This window comes from Salvelinus alpinus, chromosome 10 (genome assembly GCF_045679555.1).
Source record: "Salvelinus alpinus chromosome 10, SLU_Salpinus.1, whole genome shotgun sequence".
In the NCBI taxonomy this organism is placed as follows: Eukaryota; Metazoa; Chordata; class Actinopteri; order Salmoniformes; family Salmonidae; genus Salvelinus; species Salvelinus alpinus.
In genome coordinates this window covers 55871111-55891168 of record NC_092095.1, presented here as the reverse complement: position 1 = coordinate 55891168, position 20058 = coordinate 55871111, and the positions used below count along the sequence as shown (strand labels likewise).

Below are 20058 nucleotides of genomic sequence, written 5' to 3'. Positions count from 1 at the left end.
TGAAGCGCTGCAAGCTGGATCTCTGTCAACATCATTTTGCGTTTAGGACCAAATGGTTTGATTACGTAAAACACGGTACATTTTCTCTTGCCATTAGTCAGCTGTAATTAATTTCATAAAAATGCATCTATTTTCTTTCATATGTATTCACAGTTGAGTTGCCATACCTGAATGTAACACAAATATTTAAATCAACGAGCTTGAATTGATATAGCCTTAAGCAGTAGGTGATAAGTCGACGCTGTCAGTACTTCACACATTCTTGTGAATTACCAGTTGTATTGCTGTCTCTGCCGCAGTGATGAAAAGCAGACAAAGTAGTCCGGGTTCCTGCTCTTGTCTTCCACTCCCATACCTACTAAATAAGCGTGATGGTTTGTTATGCGGCTGTGCCTTGTACTCTTCAGGTAAGTGACTGGAGAGGTTGTTATGCATGTGGTCAGCTCAGGCCCACACTAATGTATGTGTGCTGCTGGGTCCTAGAGAAATACTGTGTTCTCTGGGATGACTCCCCCTGGAGGTGTAAGATGTCATTAACAGACTGTCTGAGGTGGGCTCGTATGCATGTCAGTGGACTTTCCCTCCCTGTCGATAACAAGGCGTCGGCTTCAGTGTTGACTCTTCCTCGTTCTCCTTGTGTATTTTGTCGTTGCGTTAATGCCTCAACCTTGACCCCCGCTGATCCTCACTGACCCTGTCTCTCTTTGTCTGTCTGTCCTGCACTCCCAGGCCGACGAGCGCTTCCGAAAGAACATTCAGGGCTCCCCCCAGACCGCCCCACCCACCAAGCAGCCCCCCGTGCCCCCCCGCTCCGAACCATTCTCTAACGGCAGCTCCTCCTCCGAGTCTGTTCCGCCTGCCATGCACCGGCCCATGGAACCACAGGTAAACCCCTCCTCATCCTTCCCTCCCTTCTCTCTCTCCATCTACTGCTCTCCATACAGTAGGTTCTGACAGCAAGGCATTGTCGCCACGAGTTGTCCATTCTAGCACCCACACAGGTATGGAATGATGTATCTCTGTGGATGAGCTAGTAGAGGTCCCAATACAATGACGTGCTCCGTGATGTCAGTAGATCTACTCATATCTGTTATGTGTCATAGTGGGATTTCTGGAACCTTCCACTAATTGACCTGAGCAAAAGGTTGTCCCTTCAGTGGCGTGATAAACATTACCCAGGATGCCAGAGGAGGCTGCATGTGATTGGCTGCTTGGCTCCCCTTCACTCATCTCCGTGCCCCTCACACTGTGCCATTCATCTATCTGTTGTCCTATTATATGTCATTACTGTAAATGTTTTTGTGCGTGAACCTGTTTGACGGTTTCGTATGTGTACGTCTGACTGCATGACGTCTATGTGCAATGCATGTCTATTATATGCATATGTTACATGTATATGCATATGTTTTCAGCCATGTCCATCATCTCTGTGCCTTCACTCTGTGGTTTGACCTTCTCCCCCTCCCTCCTACCTTCCCCCTGTTCTCTCCCCTCTGTGTGTCTGTCTGTCTGTCTGGAAGGTCCAGTGGTCCCACCTGGCCGCTCTTAAGAGCAGCAACGCCGCCCCGCCCCCTGTCGTGTCTCGCTCCCATTCCTTCAGTGAACCCGCGGTTCCTAGTTTTGCACATCTCCATCTGCGTTCCCAGGAGCCCCACAACCACCACCTTCACCCCTCTGCTGCCGTGCCATCAGCTGCACGCACTGACCCCCAGCCCCCTGCCTCGGGCCCCAGCGACGAGGTTCCCCCCAGGGTAAGAAAGGACACCCCAGAGGACCCCCTTTTTCAGCCCCCATCTGTGGTCCCCTCAAGGGCAAGCTAGCCATGTCTACAGCCTCTCTGGGTGTCCCATTCAACACCAGTGGGATTACACTGTGGGCTTTTGCCTTCGCCATTATAAGGCTACGTCCCACAGCATAGTGTAGAGCTACAATAAGTTAGATTAGACTAGTGGTCTGGTCCAGTAGTATAATCAGTGACTGATTTATAACTCCTGGTTGTAGCTGCAATTGTCCCAGTGTACTGTACTGGAGTCCCTATAGTAACTAGCTTTACTCAATCAGTGCTGTGCTTCCACTGGCTAACTACACACCATCTGGTCCTGCATGGCTTCATGAGTAGTTCCTCTTCTAGTACTTCACCGTGTACATCATGCATGCCCATCATATTCACTGTTCACTAATGTAACGGAGGGCCGACCAAAACCAATACCTAGAGCAGGGTTTCCTGAGTTTGGAAAACCCTGAACTGCCTGGTGGGGATAATAGATCATAGCTATTGAATAATGATCTGGGTCCATTACCAATATCCATGTCTTTGTAGATGAATAAAATGATCCAGCGATCTATTTGTAGTTGGAGGGTAGAAGCCCCATTTGGGAAGAGGGATTGGGGCTATGCAGCGGTGCTAGGCCCTGCTGTGTGGTGGTGGTCGTTTATGCTCCTGTAGCCAGGTGTGTGAGGGCGTCTGTCTTGTCTACCACAGGTTCCAGTGAGGACAACGTCCAGGTCCCCTGTGTTGTCACGCAGAGACTCTCCTCTCCAGGCCTCTGCCCCGCCTAGCAACCAGGCAGTACAGAGGAGCGCCGGCAGGTAGGCGGTCAACTCTGTGTGGTGTTTGAAAAAGTTAAATTGTTCGTGGGGTGGGTATGGGGAAGTGTGTGTGTGTGTGTTTTCAATCTCTCTCCTGTGTTGTGTGTCTTCCAGTAATGCGGAGCCACGTCTGCTGTGGGACCGAGTGGAGAAGCTGGTTCCCAGGCCTGGCAGTGGCAGCTCCTCTGGCTCTTCCAACTCCAGCTCCCAGGCCGGCTCTGGGGAGAGGTTCAGAGCACGCTGTGAGTAACACACACACACACACACACACACAGAATACACACAGCATACTGGATGTACAATACTGCATTTAATGTCTTGTAGGTCTTCCACTGATGTCATTTTACCATCCTCTCCTCCAGCATCGTCTAAGTCTGAGGGCTCCCCACTGCAACGCCCTGACAACGCTGCCAAAAAGCCTGACGACAAGAAGGACTTTGCCCGACCCAACCGGCCAGCCGTAAGAACCTGTCTCTTATGACTGTATCCACATACTGTTGTGGTAGTGGTCCCTGCATCTGGCTGTAAACCAGGCCAGCACTGCAGCCTGCTACAGTAACAGTGTGGTGGTGTTTGTATGACTGACTGACTATCCCATTGTCTTATCTTTTGGTGTTCCCTATGGGCCATGACACGACAACCTGTGGCATCCCATTACTCCAACGATGTGATTATGGGGGGAATTGTATAGGGTGACGTGGTAAGCAAGCGTGCATAAGAATTTCATGCTCTGTTGCTATGCTTATTTCCACACTGCATGGGCCACCATGTATGCTAAACCGTTTCAGAAGAGGGTTGTCCTGTGAGAAGCTCAGTGCCCAATTCCATCGCTTTTCCATTTGCCTCATTGGTCCTCCTCTCCTTGGCTGCCACGTGATTGGCTGACGATGCACCTCTGACCTGCCGTTCTCCCTGCTGTCTTCTTGCCTGCTCCGTCCCAATCCAGTTTCTCTTACTCTATCACCAGTCCAGTTGTTACCTGGCACATCACACTGTTTTCAGTAGCCTATGTTGGCTTGCTCTTAACTGATGTTAATGTTATGGCCTTAATGTATGGGGAATGATTCAATCCTTTGACAATGCATCCTCCCCCTGTAAGACTAGTAGTCAGTGATCTGACATGGTTTAAATCAGTGATGACATTAGGAAAGGGAGTATAAAAAATATTCAGAGCCTTATTTGACCCCTCCTTGACCTCTGACCTCTAGGATCTGACGGCCCTGGCCAAAGAGCTGCGGGCAGTGGAGGATGTGCGGCCCCCTCACAAGGTGACAGACTACTCCTCCTCCAGCGAGGAGTCGGGCACCACCGACGAAGACGACGATGAAGAAGTGGACCAGGACGCAGCAGACGAGTCCACCTCAGGAGCAGAGGATACCAGGGCCGGGTACGTAACAACCCTGACCTCTCAACTCTGACCTGGTCCTGTATTCACAAAGTCTCTTAGTCTGCAATCAGGTTTCCTCCCGTCCATGTAATCTCATTCATTATGATCTGAAAGGCAAAACTGATCATAGATCAGCACTCTCTGATATTTTATGAACTCTGGGCCTTAGTGATACTGCCCTAAAGAAAGGCTTTCGGATGGAGCGGGAGGCACTCCTTGATGTTATATTATATCAACATGAAAAGTCGATCATATAATATATACTATATAGTATAGAAAGACTTGTATGAGGTGAGTCATTTGGGTTATTGAAAAGTGTGATTATACAAGTCCCATGTATTATTAATAATTGGAGTTTGAATATGAGACGTACTGTTTACACCAGGAGAGGTCTGAGTAACGGAGAGACTGCATCCCTGAAGACCTTACTGGCCCACGACGACTCAGAGAACGACCTCACAACACCCTCCAAGGATGGCACCTTGGTCATCAGACAGGTAGGACTGCAGAAGACCCTCTGGTTGTTATCATGTCTCCTCTCTTTTGTCTTTAGTACTAAATGTAAGCCATATATTCCCCCACCCACCCACTTCCACCCCTGGTTTCAGTTATTATCATCTTGTTTGATTTCCTATTTTGAGTCTTTGTTTGCTGGTAAAGCACACTATCATGTACAGTTACTAGTGGAAAACAACGAGATAGAAGTTGAGGTTGTTCTTGGTTACAGAGCGCGGGCGACAAAAAGCGCCCGGTGGTCAATGTCTCTTCATCCTCCTCCGGTCCCAGTGTGGCTCACGGTCAAGCCGTTCAAGCACATACTCCTCCCGGTCCTGGTAACGGTCACCAGGAGAAAAACGGCTTTGCCGGCCGCATTCACCTGCTGCCAGACCTTATTCAGCAGAGCCACCACTCCCCCACCTCCGCCTCCTCCACCTCTTCTTCCATCTCCATCTCCCCCTCCTCCAGCCATGTCAGCCCAGCCATGTCCCCCCAGACCCCCCTGGACAAGCTCACTGCCATCGAGGTATGTCCCCTGTCCCTTAAGCTGGCTACTCTGGTTGTTCAGTCTACTCTGTCCCCTGCTGGCTGGCTGATTGAACTGACTAATGATCTCTGGGCTGCTGCACCTTCTGAATATTACTCATAGCACTGCCTCTAACACTAGAGCCACCTAGTGTGGAACCTTAGCAATGAGCAAGCGACTTTACTAGTCTAGAGAGCATTTGTAAAACACTTTGCCCAGGTGCAAGCTGGGAGGTGAAGTCTATGTAGTCCATTTTGTCATGGGTAAAGAGGTTGTGGAACACCTCATTGGACTTCATCTCCCATCTCTCCATGGCCCTAGTGCTTTGATGTCATTTCACTCTAGCAGTTTAGTAGTAGGCTGCGCCTGGGTGGTAGCTAGCATGCTTGGTGTGCGGTGCTTTTGGTCAACCCTAGCTTGTACTGCCCAACTAAAGGTGTGTGTTAGCATGATAACGCTACTATCATGGAAGACACTGAACAGCGCGGCTACCTTTAGCCTAATGATAAACTGCTGCCTTTTGATGGTGGTGTTTGATCAAATCTGTGTGCTTTACCCTGGCAATTTGACTTTTCATATTTCATCACGTTTCATCCCATTTCTCTCTGAATTTCTGTTTCTATCCTGAACACGCCATCTTTGTTTCGTCTTCCATGTTGGTTCTGCTTTCCTTTTAAGTCACTAACCTTGTTTTTCATGTCTGCTTCCAACAACAACTGCATGTCAAATCTTTCCATGCGTTTTGTGTGTTTGTTTTGTTTTTGCCGTCCGTTAAGCAGATGCCATGTTTCATTACCAGATGATGAGCAATGTCCTGATGTACAGCGTATTGTAACAGAACCCAGTGTGTAGATAGTGTTTTATGAAGCCCTATAGTTTCTAAAGCAGATCTGAGTCATTCTCAGTTTTAGATTGGCCAAGCCTGCAGGCCCTTCCTATTGTACTGTTAATTGGCTACTATAAATCCTATTCAGCCTTATGCAATGAACAATGAACATGTCTACCATAGAATGTCATGAGCGCAGTAAAATTAATCCGTTGCTGAGATCGAACCAGACTCACTGCAGCTGCCATAGCTCCCCCTGCTGGGGAAAAAGGTATTCTTTAATACAAACAGATTATACAATAAACAATATTGTAATATTTGACAGTATGAAGCAATACTGATAGTGTAGCAGACCAGGTTGAGTTACAGGTAGATGGGGATCTTTTAGGGCGACAGGTAGCTTAGCCTGTCACCGAAAGGTCTCTAGTTCAAATCCCAGAAGCGACATGGTAAAGATTCAGTTGATGTGCCCTTGAGCAAGGCACTTAACCCTAATTGCTCCAGTGTCACAACTGAGAATGGCTGACCCTGGCCGTGACCCCACTCTCCGAGTGGGGTCACGCATGTGGGAAATTTCCATTTCACACATGCGTATAATACACACTTGAAACAGGACAAATATAAGCACCCACCATTCTTATTATATCTATCCACTGTTGTGTGTGTATTCTGCTCTCACTCCCATGCCTGTGTCGCCAGACCCAATCGGCCAGCAACACCATGCAGAAACACAAGTCCTCCTCCTCCTTCACCCCCTTCATCGACCCGCGCCTCCTGCAGGTCTCCCCCTCTAGCGGCAGCTCCCTCAACAACATGGGTGAGTCACCTCCTCTTCCTTCTCTACCCTTTTAATGCTGATTTAGGATCAGTTCTCTTTTCTCCAGTCCTCATCTTATCCATTAACAATATAATCATCTCTGGGTCAGTAACTAGGAGTTAGTATACCCTGACCTATACATAGAACACGAAGCCACTGCTTGGCACAGGAAGTGTAATACAGAGCATGATCAACAAGGGATAGCAAAGCCCCGCCCCTTCTCCCTCTGAACTCTGACCTTTGGTGTCCACAGCGGCCTTCGGGAACGACGGGCGGCTGGTGGACGCCCTGAGGGCTGACCCGTCCCGTAAGGGCTCCGTGGTCAATGTGAACCCGGTCAACACACGCCCCCAGAGCGACACGCCCGAGATCCGCAAGTACAAGAAGAGGTTCAACTCTGAGATCCTGTGTGCTGCACTATGGGGTACGTACCTGAGGAGGAGGTGGCTGAGTAGACGGATAGAGTTGATAGATGGATGAATAGATAGATAGATGGATGTGATATACTGATTGGATGGATGAATGGATGGATAACATTTATAGGAAATCCATCATAGGTTTAATGACAAGCATGACAGACCTGCCTCTCCCTGGGTTCTGACTGGTGTGTTTCCCTGTCCTCTCCCAGGTGTCAACCTGCTGGTGGGGACAGAGAGTGGTCTGATGCTGCTGGACCGTAGCGGTCAGGGGAAGGTCTACCCCCTCATCAGCCGACGGCGCATCCAGCAGATGGACGTCCTGGAGGGACTCAACGTCCTGGTCACTATATCAGGTACGGACCACGGAGGTGCACGGACACACGAATACACGCTCCTGACATATCCTATACTCAAACTCATTCTCTCTTTCTCTTGTTTTTCTATCTCACCCTCCCTCCATCTCTCACACACACACACACACACACACACACACACACACACACACACACACAGGGAAGAAGAATAAGTTGCGTGTGTACTACCTGTCCTGGCTGAGGAACAAGATATTGCACAACGACCCAGAGGTGGAGAAGAAGCAGGGCTGGGTCACTGTAGGAGAGCTGGAGGGCTGCGTACACTACAAAGTCGGTACGTTCCACTCCCCATTTACCATCAGGAATGACACTTCTCTTGTTACAAGGCTGTATGTAGCATGTCCAAGTCCAATATTGACGAGCGGTCAGAAATAAAAACGTGTTTTCTCTTGATTTCAGTGAAATATGAGAGGATCAAGTTCTTGGTTCTTGCCTTGAAGAACTCTGTGGAGGTCTATGCGTGGGCCCCCAAGCCGTACCACAAGTTCATGGCCTTCAAGGTACAGTAAACTGGCAAAGGCTGCAGTCGGACCACCATGGCATATGTTTACATTCACATTCCCACTACATACAGTGGGGAGAACAAGTATTTGATACACTGACAATTTTGCAGGTTTTCCTACTTACAAAGCATGTAGAGGTCTGTAATTTTTATCATAGGTACACTTCAACTGTGAGAGAAGGAATCTAAAACAAAAATCCAGAAAATCACATTGTATGATTTTTTATTAATTAATTTGCATTTTATTGCATGACATAAGTATTTGATACATCAGAAAAGCAGAACTGAATATTTGGTACAGAAACCTTAGTTTGCAATTACAGAGATCATACGTTTCCTGTAGTTCTTGACCAGGTTTGCACACACTGCAGCAGGGATTTTGGCCCACTCCTCCATACAGACCTTCTCCAGATCCTTCAGGTTTCGGGGCTGTCGCTGGGCAATACGGACTTTCGGCCCCCTCCAATGATTTTCTATTGGGTTCAGGTCTGGAGACTGGCTAGGCCACTCCAGGACCTTGAGATGCTTCTTACGGAGCCACTCCTTAGTTGCCCTGGCTGTGTGTTTCGGGTCGTTGTCATGCTGGAAGACCCAGCCACGACCCATCTTCAATGCTCTTACTTAGGGAAGGAGGTTGTTGGTCAAGATCTCGCGATACATGGCCCCATCCATCCTCCCCTCAATACGGTGCAGTCGTCCTGTCCCCTTTGCAGAAAAGCATCCCCAAAGAATGATGTTTCCACCTCCATGCTTCACGGTTGGGATGGTGTTCTTGGGGTTGTACTCATCCTTCTATTCCTCCAAACACGGCGAGTGGAGTTTAGAGCAAAAAGCTCTATTTTTGTCTCATCAGACCACATGACCTTCTCCCATTCCTCCTCTGGATCATCCAGATGGTCATTGGCAAACTTCAGACGGGCCTGGACATGCGCTGGCTTGAGCAGGGGGACCTTGCGTGCGCTGCAGGATTTTAATCCATGACGGCGTAGTGTGTTACTAATGGTTTTCTTTGAGACTGTGGTCCCAGCTTTCTTCAGGTCATTGACCAGGTCCTGCCGTGTAGTTCTGGGCTGATCCCTCACATTCCTCATGATCATTGATGCCCCACGAGGTGAGATCTTGCATGGAGCCCCAGACCGAGGGTGATTGACCGTCATCTTGAACTTCTTCCATTTTCTAATAATTGTGCCAACAGTTGTTGCCTTCTCACCAAGCTGCTTGGCTATTGTCCTGTAGCCCATCCCAGCCTTGTACAGGTCTACAATTTATCCCTGATGTCCTTACACAGCTCTCTGGTCTTGGCCATTGTGGAGAGGTTGGAGTCTGTTTGATTGAGTGTGTGGACAGGTGTCTTTTATACAGGTAACGAGTTCAAACAGGTGCAGTTAATACAGGTAATGAGTGGAGAACAGGAGGGCTTCTTAAAGAAAAACTAACAGGTCTGTGAGAGCCGGAATTCTTACTGGTTGGTAGGTGATCAAATACTTATGTCATGCAATAAAATGCAAATTAATTACTTAAAAATCATACAATGTGATTTTCTGGATTTTTGTTTTAGATTCCGTCTCTCACAGTTGAAGTGTACCTATGATAAAAATGACAGACCTCTACATGCTTTGTAAGTAGGAAAACCTGCAAAATCGGCAGTGTATCAAATACTTGTTCTCCCCACTGTATATGACCTTAAAGGTGCGTTCTGTAACTGTCTTCCTCCTGCAGTCGTTTGGTGACCTGGTGCACAAACCCCTGCTGGTTGACCTGACGGTGGAGGAGGGTCAGAGGTTAAAGGTAATCTACGGCTCCAGCAACGGCTTCCATGCCGTCGACGTGGACTCTGGGGCGGTGTACGACATCTACCTGCCCACACACGTAAGAGACCATGTATTATCCGTCTCGTTCCTCTGCTTCCTGTTATTCTTTGTTCCGCCAATCCATGGCCAAATCTCAAACCGAACATTTTCACCACTCGATATGCACGTTCACAAGTCAATCGAGCCAATCTCAAACGCTAATTGTCGAGTCATCCCTTCGGAAGGCCTCTTTATCAAATGGGCATCCTATTCCGACTCAACGCCCTTGGCAGCAACTTCTTCCCATGAATCTTAGCATGTTACCTAGCAACAACAGTCACTACTTCCTCGCCCTCAAACATTTTCAGAATAAGTCAAGATAAATCAAAAGGCAGGATTTTAGATCTAGCTAAGGAGTTTAGTGTATTTCTGAAGTTTGATCATGTACACGAACTTGTTTATTATTAACTAGCTAGCTGAGCCTGAGCCAGTCACTTCATATGAAACGAAAGGGAAGCTAACCAACCAGCTAGTGCAACACTAAATGCAGTGCTCTTTCCATAAGCAAGTTAGCTAGCTACTGTAGTAAAATGTTATCACCATAAACACGTTTTAATGAAGCAGCAAACAGCATGCTCTGCCCAGAGTCAGTGCATTTATCGAGTCTGCTGCTGTGCGTTTCGCTGACCCAACATAGCGATTGGTGCTTTGGAAATATGTTGAAGTGCTGACTGACTACTGGGGACATGTCTACAACAAGCTGTCAAACTTTCGTAAATAAGTGACAAGCTACATGCTGTTTGTCAGTGCAGTGCCCAACATCCTTAGCTAGTGCTAACTGAAATTCCTTATGTTTGTCAGTGAAGCTAGCTAGCGGCAGGCTACAACAAGCTAAAACCAGCTGATGAAATCACTGGCGACCGATTTACTTGCTCATATTTTGTGCAGGAATATGGAGATGTTTTGTTTTTACATCTTTCTCACTGTATCGGAGTATGAGTCTGTCTGCCCAAGGAACCCGGTGTCTGTGTTTTATAGCAAATGAGTCGTGCTACAGGAACAGGTCGCAGAAGATGATGCCCGCAAATAGATGTAGAAAAGTTTCAGTTGGGACATGGCGTGTGTATCGTCTCAATGCTCATTTTGGCCAAAACACTGGCAGACTTGAGTGATCACTGTTGAACACAACAGCAAGTAGCCACTCGATATAGGACTTAAGGGCCAAGTTTTCGCTTTGAGATTCAGCCCATGTATCTGGGGGCATATTCATTAGATCACACCGTAGCAAAAAGATGAAAGCGAAAACTAGTGTTTCTTATTGGGCAAGTACAGATGGTCCCTACTTGTTTCAGTTGTTGTTTTTTTCTTCTTCAGCTAAGTTCCTAATGAATACGACCCAAGACTAACCTTTTTGTTTCTCTGTTTGCTCTGTCTCTCTCCTCCCCCTCCCTCCCTACCCCCTTTAGATCCAGACCAATATCCAGTCCCATGCCATCATCATCCTGCCCAACACGGATGGTATTGAGCTGCTGGTGTGTTACGAGGATGAGGGTGTCTACGTTAACACCTACGGACGCATCACCAAAGACGTGGTGCTGCAGTGGGGCGAGATGCCCACCTCAGTGGGTACGTAACACTCGCACACTGGGACGAACAGTGCATTCGGAAAGTATTCAGACCCCTTCACTTTTTCCACATTTTGTTACCTCACAGCCTTATTCTAAAATTGATTGAATAGTTGTTTTCCCCCTTTTCAATCTACACACAATACCCCATAATGAAAAAGCGAAAAACCTGTTTTTAGACATTTTAACAGATTTATATAAAATACTAAACTGATATTACATTTACATAAGTATTCAGACCCTTTGCTCAGTACTTTGTTGAAGCACCTTTTACAGTTGAAGCAACTATTACAGCCTTGAGTCTTATTGGATATGACGCTACAAGCTTGGCACACCTTTATTTGGGGAGTTTCTCACATTCTTCACTGCAGATCTTATCAAGCTCTGTCAGGTTGGATGAGGAGCGTCACTGCACAGCTATTTTCAGGTCTCTCCAGAGATGTTAGATTTGGTTCAAGTTGTGGCTCTGGCTGGGCCACTCGATGACATTCAGAGACCAAGCCATTTCTGTCTTGGCTGTGTACTTAGGGTTGTTGTCCTGTTGGAAGGTGAACCTTTGCCCCAGTCAGAGATCCTGAGCGCTCTGGAGCAGGTTTTCATCAAGGATCTCTCTGTACTATGCCCAGTTCATCTGTCCCTGAATCCTGACTAGTCTCCCAGTCCCTGCTGCTGAAAAACATCCCCACAGCATGATGCTGCCACCACCATGCTTCACTGTAGGTATGGTGCCAGGTTTCCTCCAGACGTGATGCTTGGCATTAATCCATCCTATGCTAGCTTGCTACCGATGGCCCGGCTAGCTGTCTGAATCGCCGTGACCCCAACCAACCTCTACTCACTGGACCCTTATGATCACTCGACTAAGCATGCCTCTCCTTAATGTCAATATGCCTTGTCCATTGCTGTTCTGGTTAGTGTTTATTGGCTTATTTCACTGTAGAGCCTCTAGCCGTGCTCACTATACATTATCCAACCTTTCAGTTCCACCACCCACACATGCGATGACATCACCTGGTTTCAATGATGTTTCTAGAGACAATATCACTCATCATCACTCAAAACCTAGGTTTACCTCCACTGTATTCACATCCTACCATACCTTTGTCTTTACATTATACCTTGAAGCTATTTTATCGCCCCCAGAAACCTACTTTTACTCTCTGTTCCAGACGTTCTAGACGACCAATTCTCATAGCTTTTAGCTGTACCCTTATCCTACTCCTCCTCTGTTCCTCTGGTGATGTAGAGGTGAATCCAGGCCCTGCAGTGCCTAGCTCCACTCCTATTCCCCAGGCGCTCTCTTTTGATGACTTCTGTAACCGTAATTGCCTTGGTTTCATGCATGTTAACATTAGAAGCCTCCTCCCTAAGTTTGTTTTATTCACTGCTTTAGCACACTCTGCCAACCCGGATGTTCTGCCAACCCGGATGTTCTGAATCCTGGCTTAGAAAAATTCTAAAATTTTCATCCCTAACTACAAAATTTTCAGACAAGATAGAACGGCCAAAGAGGGCGGTGTTGCAATCTACTGCAAAGATAGCCTGCAGAGTTCTGTCCTACTATCCAGGTCTGTATCCAAACAATTTGAACTTCTACTTTTAAAAATCCACCTCTCTAAAAACAAGTCTCTCACCGTTGCCGCCTGCTATAGACCACCCTCTGCCCCCAGCTGTGCTATGGACACCATATGTGAACTCATTGCCCCCCCATCTATCTTCAGAGCTCGTGTTGCTAGGCGACCTAAACTGGAACATGCTTAACACCCCAGCCATCCTACAATCTAAGCTTGATGCCCTCAATCTCACACAAATGATCAATTAACCTACCAGGTACCACCCCAAAGCCGTAAACACGGGCACCCTCATAGATATCATCCTAACCAACCTGCCTCCTAAATTCACCTCTGCTGTTTTCAACCAAGATCTCAGCGATCACTGCCTCATTGCCTGCATCCGTAATGGGTCAGCGGTCAAACGACCTCCACTCATCACTGTCAAACGCTCCCTGAAATACTTCAGCGAGCAGGCCTTTCTAATCGCCCTGGCCGGGGTATCCTGGAAGGATATTGATCTCATCCCGTCAGTAGAGGATGCCTGTTTTTTTTTTATGCCTTCCTCACCATCTTAAATAAGCATGCCCCATTCAAGAAATTTAGAACCAGGAACAGATATAGGCTTTGGTTCTCTCCAGACCTGACTGCCCTTAACCAACACAAAAACATCCAATGGCGTTCTGCATTAGCATCGAACAGCCCCCGTGATATGCAACTTTTCAGGGAAGCTAGAAACCAATATACACAGGCAGTTAGAAAAGCCAAGGCTAGCTTTTTCAAGCAGAAATTTGCTTCCTGCAACACAAACTCTAAAAAGTTCTGGGACACTGTAAAGTCCATGCAGAATAAGAACACCTCCTCCCAGCTACCCACTGCACTGAAGATAGGAAACACTGTCACCACCGATAAATCCACTATAATTGAGAATTTCAATAAGCATTTTTCTACGGCTGGCCATGCTTCCCACCTGGCTACCCCTACCCCGGTCAACAGCACTGCACCCCCCACAGCTACTCGCCCAAGCCTTCCCCGTTTCTCCTTCTCCCAAATCCAGTCAGCTGATGTTCTGAAAGAGCTGCAAAATCTGGACCCCTACAAATCAGCCGGGCTAGACAATCTGGACCCTTTCTTTCTAAAATGATCTGCTGAAATTGTTGCCACCCCTATTACTAGCCTGTTCAACCTCTCTTTTGTGTTGTCTGAGATTCCCAAAGATTGGAAAGCAGCTGCGGTCATCCCCCTCTTCAAAGGGGGGGGACACTCTTGACCCAAACTGCTACAGACTTATATCTATCCTACCCTGCCTTTCTAAGGTCTTTGAAAGCCAAGTCAACAAACAGATTACCGACCATTTCGAATCCCACCATACCTTCTCCGCTATGCAATCTGGTTTCAGAGCTGGTCATGGGTGTGCACCTCAGCCACGCTCAAGGTCCTAAACGATATCTTAACCGCCATCGATAAGAAACAATACTGTGCAGCCGTATTAATTGGATGCAGTCTATCACAGTGCCATCCGTTTTGTCACCAAAGCCCCATGTACTACCCACCACTGCGACCTGTACGCTCTCGTTGGCTGGCCCTCGCTTCATACTCGTCGCCAAACCCACTGGCTCCAGGTCATCCACAAGACCCTCCTAGGTAAAGTCCCCCCTTATCTCAGCTCGCTGGTCACCATAGCAGCACCCACCTGTAGCACGCGCTCCAGCAGGTATATCTCTGGTCACCCCCAAAACCAATTCTTCCTTTGGCCGCCTCTCCTTCCAGTTCTCTGCTGCCAATGACTGGAACGAACTACAAAAATCTCTGAAACTGGAAACACTTATCTCCCTCACTAGCTTTAAGCACCAGCTGTCAGAGCAGCTCACAGATTACTGCACCTGTACATAGCCCATCTATAATTTAGCCCAAACAACTACCTCTTTCCCTACTGTATTTATTTATTTACTTATTTTGCTCCTTTGCACCCCATTATTTCTATCTCTACTTTGCACATTCTTCCACAGCAAATCAACCATTCCAGTGTTTTACTTCCTATATTGTATTTACTTCGCCACCATGTCCTTTTTTTTGCCTTCACCTCCCTTATCTCACCTCACTTGCTCACATTGTATATAGACTTATTTTTCTACTGTATTATTGACTGTATGTTTGTTTTACTCCATGTGTAACTCTGTGTTGTATGTGTCGAACTGCTTTGCTTTATCTTGGCCAGGTCGCAATTGTAAATGAGAACTTGTTCTCAACTTGCCTACCTGGTTAAATAAAGGTTAAATAAATAAATTAAATTAAGGCCAAAGAGTTCAATCTTGCTTTCATAAGACCAGATAATCTTCTTTCTCACGGTCAGAGTCCTTTAGGTGCCTTTTGGCAAACTCCAAGCGGCCTGTCGTGCATTTTACTGGGGAGTGGCTTCTGTCTGACCACTCTACCATGAAGGCCTGATTTGGTGGAGCGCTGCAGAGATGGTTGTCCTTCTGGAAGGTTCTCTCATCTCAACAGAGGAACTCTGTCAGTGACCATCGGGTTCTTGGTCACCTCCCTGAACAAGACCTTTCTCCCCCGATTGCTTAGTTTGTCCGGGCGGCCAGCTCTAGGAAGAGTCTTGGTGGTTCCAAACTTCTTGCGTTTAAGAATGATGGAGTCCACTGTGTTCTTGGGGACCTTCAGTTCTGCAGACATTTTTTGTACCCTCCCCAGATCTGTGCCTCGACACAATCCTCTCTTGGCGCTCTACGGACAATTCCTTCAACCTCATGGCTTGATTTTTTTCTCTGACATGCACTGTCAACTGTAGGACCTTATAGACAGGTGTGTCACAGGTGGACTCTCATAGCAAAGCTTCTGAATAATTATGTAAAAACCTGTTTTCGCTTTGTCATTATGGGGTATTGTGTGTAGATCAATTTTAGAATAAGGCTGTAACGTAACAATGTGGAAAAAGTGAGGGGGTCTGAATACTTTCCGAATGCACTTTACACACACACATTAAACATGTTTTAACACACACACACATGTTCTTACTAACTTGATTGTCCATCTGTGTGTGTAGCCTACATTAGGTCCAACCAGATCATGGGCTGGGGGGAGAAGGCCATAGAGATCAGGTCTGTGGAGACAGGACACCTGGATGGGGTCTTCATGCACAAGAGAGCCCAGAGACTCAAGTTCCTGTGTGAGAGGAATGACAAGGTGAGTTCTGCGCACAACACACACACACACACTTTGCTTACTTGCTTAGAGATGTTGACAATGAAGCTACTCTCTCACACACTCTGTCTCTCTCACACTGTCTTTGTCCTGCAGGTGTTCTTTGCGTCGGTGCGCTCTGGAGGTTCCAGCCAGGTCTATTTCATGACCCTGGGCCGTACCTCCCTGCTTAGCTGGTAGTGTACACACACACCCAGCAGCATGAAGACCGCACCCCTCGGTTTATTACCACCATAATGATGACTCATGACAATGATTATCTTGAACTTGACGTACAACTGGAGTACCGAGCTTCACTGAGCTCTGAGGCGGCGCGATACCTAAAATATCACCTGTTTCTATTAAGAAAAGACAATTGCACGATGAACGGACTGAAATCATGAAGGGAAGGCCACAGGGTCCCTATAGGCTGATGGGACTGTGTTTGTTTGTTTGTCAGTTGATAGTGCTGTCATCATGCCCATTGGCCACTCTGCTCTGACAACAATCGTCATCAGCTTTTCTGGGTTCTGGCCCCCAAACCCTACTAGAGCCTTCCCTTACCTCCTGCACCAGTGGGAGTAGGGATCTGAGCCCGACTTATTCAAAACACTGGTAGATGTTAATGTCTCTCTATTGGAAGAAGAGAGGGGCTTGTGTGACAGAGGAAGATGGAAAGGGAGGAAAATAACAAAGGATGAGAGACTGTTGCGGAGGAAGGGGACCTTATAGCACCAGACAGGTGAAAGGTCATACTTTAGTTTGTTATTGTGTTTAGTCCAGGTCATGTTCAGGTCAACCTCTGTGTTGAGCGTTTCTTAGATCAGTTCCTCTGACTGACACGCCGTTGCCACCACATGGTTCCGTTTTCAAATGGGTCGTGCTTGACATTGAAAATGTAACTTTTGTCTCTTTTTTACTCCGGCCTTCCTCTTGATAAAGGTTCAGACAGGGTTAAAGTATAGAGAGAAGTTTCAACAAAGATGTCGACATAACCCTTAATAGGACACTGCAACCTTATAGGGGCCTTTCCAGTCCCATATACTCCTGAGGGTCTTTTCCAGCCTCCCTCAACTTTAATGTGCCACATTGCCTCTCCTTGGTCGTGTTGGGCAAACTGTGAATGGGTTGATATGTACAGTAGACTCTAGAGAACGGTCTTGGTCATGAGTTGAGACTTTGACCCACCATTTGGTAGCATGATGACCAGGGTATACAATGGAACAAGTGTCAAGATTAAATATACCTTAAAGATTTGTAGATGAAGCATTAAAATCCACAACATATCCAAACGTATCAGCAACCACAGCTTTCGATTTGTTTGTTTTTCATTTTAATGGGCCCCTCCACTGAATTCAGGTTTACGTTTGTGGCTACTTGTACAATCTGTTGTGACAAATGCATTAGGTTTTGCTCATAACTCCTACAGGAAATGTATCAAAATCTGACATTTGAGTGAGATTGAATTATTAAATGTAAAAACTATTATGAAGCAGCATGGTCCCCATTTTGATACATTTGTGAAATCGTTGTAATTCGACGTTGGGCCCTTTAATACCAACAGACTAACATAGTCGGGTAGCTTCACCCCCTCAGCTTGTCTGCATTATTTTAGTATCTTGACTCTGAGGGCAGAAGGGAACATTTTGTTTTGTACAGTCCGTCCCAGTCCAGGCAGTAGTATGCTATGGATTAAAGCAACACGACAACAACCTGGAAGCTTTTCCAAACCCCAGCAGCTCCTGGTTTTATTTTTGTTTTCCTCTCGCCTCTTGATCCAACTAGTGAAAAATGGGACTGCACTTGTTTGTCCTAATGTTTCCTGGTTAGCCTGGGTGCCAGTCTGAAGCAGCAGCAAGGAGCTCCACTGTCCTTGTCTTCTGAAATAGACTGGCACCACGGTTAGATTCTTTGTATGTGTGTATGGACAAAACATTTTTTTTAAAGAATGGAAATCATAATGTCTCTAGGGTTACATGTCCCTCCAAAGCTTGGCCCTCTTACAGTGGACTGTCACATCCTAAAGAGGCCTGTAAGAATATAGAAATGAGAAGCTTTTTCCTCTGCAAATCTGTGAAACGCGATGCATGCCAAGATGGCATAAGTCACACATTTTAACAGTGTTACAAACCACTACAGAAAGTATCGATAACATTTTAAACTCCTAGATTTAGTTTGTTTCTGTCATTTTTATTACCCTTATAATTATGCGACTGCAGTGGTTTTTAAAAATGAATGCACACATTATGTTGAAGATGTTTACAGAGGCAATGTTTTGTTAAACCAATGTGCATCAATATAAATATTTATGTTTTGTTTTAGGGCAATTCTCCCTTTTTTAGCTTTTGTATCATTTGGAGGTTCATGTACAGGAATAACCCTCAACCTCTGTTCATTCACATTTCAAAAATGACAAAATTCTGAGTTTAAATCACTGATTGTCCTGGATAACACAGCAGTGTGCCCTTGGCTGTGGCAACGTTGTGACAAGGTTCTCTGCCGCCCAGGTGACATGTTCTCCTCAAGTGTTTCTACCATGCTACTCTAATTTATGCCCTCTGTGTATTGTGGGAATTATTGTATTTTCCTCAAGGTCTTTTTTCCATTGAATAAAATCCTAAGTAATTTACTAAATTGTGTGTGGTAGTTTTGTAACCCTTTAACATAAAGCATTCAGTCTTCTCTCTTGTGTGAAATAAATGTGGGGCTGTAAACAAATTGAATGTCATTTTTAATCTGAGCCTAAAACATTATGGAGATATCATATTTGGAACACTTAAAATACAATAACATTTATACAAACCATGTAAAAGAACCCCAAGTAAATGTTGCATGACATTCCCGAAATGTAACCCATTTAATTAAAGACTCCTTGTACTTCTGTAAGTTCACCACAAGATGACCCTGTAACGTTACCACGCACTGCTCCTAGCTCTAGCCTGTCTGCTCTAGCTCCCTCCCAGACAACTCGAGCCGGATGTTTATGTCAAGCATCAGCATGTGAACAGCATCATGACAAAGGTTCGTTTCATGATAAGAAATGTTCAAGTTTGGGCCACACGTACAAGTGCCATACATTTGACTAGCCGTTTGTATGTAGCTAGCTTGGACGATGTTACTGGTGGTTCTGACAGTATCGAGATTTTGGTATGAATTGCACGTCGAACTTCAAAAGGAAGCAACAATACTGCAGGCAGTCTGTAATCCTGTCAACGCTAGCTAACGTCAGTTAGGTAACCTACAAACGGTATCATTTTGCAGATGTCAACTATTATTCAATTTAGCCAGCCAACTTTGTGTCGAATACCACGCCCAGTAGCTGTTGTCACTGTAGACTAGAGCATGTAAGGACCACCAAATAAGTGCTGCTAACTTGGCTACCTACCACTGGTGAGTGAATTTCTAATGCATTTTAAGTAAGATATTTAGCGATCTAGATCACAACAGGCTCCGTGTGTGTTACCCAGGCCAGCCTGCACGTGTCCCACTGTCTCCTCTAGTCCATTCAGCTGTAAGAGAGAGGGGCACCTGTACCCCAGACATGAGCATGGAGGCCTCATGAAAGATTTGATGTTTTTTAACAGAAGCCACCATTCACAATTGGGTGGGTTGACTGACTGGGTTGTTGTCTGGCCTGGGCAATGAGTTGGCTTGGCCCAACAGCTGGCCCTGTCCCATGAGGGTATCTCCCTTTCTCATGCCTGCCTCCAGGTCCTCACCCTGGCCCCATGGACCACAACACTCCTGCTGCTGCTCCTCACCGACCTGGCCCCCTCTGCCAAGGCTGGAGGCAGCCTGTCAATAGCAGCCATTACTGGTCAGTGGTCAAAAGTAATTAAAATGATTAAACCATTTTTTGTATTAGGGCAAAAATAATTTTCTAAACATTTCCTGAACCTTCCTCCTGTTTTGTGCCTACAGAACATGACCGTGTATGTTGACTGAGATGGCTGGAGGTCAGTG

At 46.4% G+C, this 20058-nt stretch overlaps 1 protein-coding gene across 7 annotated transcripts in view; it reads left to right on the top strand.

Annotated features, from left to right (window-relative positions):
- The window catches only part of LOC139532295 (mitogen-activated protein kinase kinase kinase kinase 4-like), a 47456-nt gene extending 28727 nt beyond the window's left edge, over positions 1-18729 (top strand). For 3 of the 7 annotated variants that reach the window (XM_071329715.1, XM_071329714.1, XM_071329721.1), the window contains 17 exons: positions 730-885; positions 1521-1751; positions 2483-2589; positions 2704-2831; positions 2952-3049; positions 3798-3976; positions 4362-4473; positions 4704-5000; positions 6526-6643; positions 6897-7067; positions 7272-7415; positions 7576-7710; positions 7836-7936; positions 9658-9807; positions 11195-11354; positions 15959-16098; positions 16213-18729. In XM_071329715.1, coding sequence (XP_071185816.1) covers positions 730-885; positions 1521-1751; positions 2483-2589; positions 2704-2831; positions 2952-3049; positions 3798-3976; positions 4362-4473; positions 4704-5000; positions 6526-6643; positions 6897-7067; positions 7272-7415; positions 7576-7710; positions 7836-7936; positions 9658-9807; positions 11195-11354; positions 15959-16098; positions 16213-16296 — 2511 coding nt within the window. In that variant the 3' untranslated portion in view covers positions 16297-18729. The remainder of the gene's footprint in view (positions 1-729; positions 886-1520; positions 1752-2482; positions 2590-2703; positions 2832-2951; positions 3050-3797; positions 3977-4361; positions 4474-4703; positions 5001-6525; positions 6644-6896; positions 7068-7271; positions 7416-7575; positions 7711-7835; positions 7937-9657; positions 9808-11194; positions 11355-15958; positions 16099-16212) is intronic. The other 4 variants (XM_071329716.1, XM_071329717.1, XM_071329720.1 and 1 more) reach the window with 4 other exon arrangements.
- The last annotated feature ends 1329 nt before the right edge of the window (positions 18730-20058 follow it).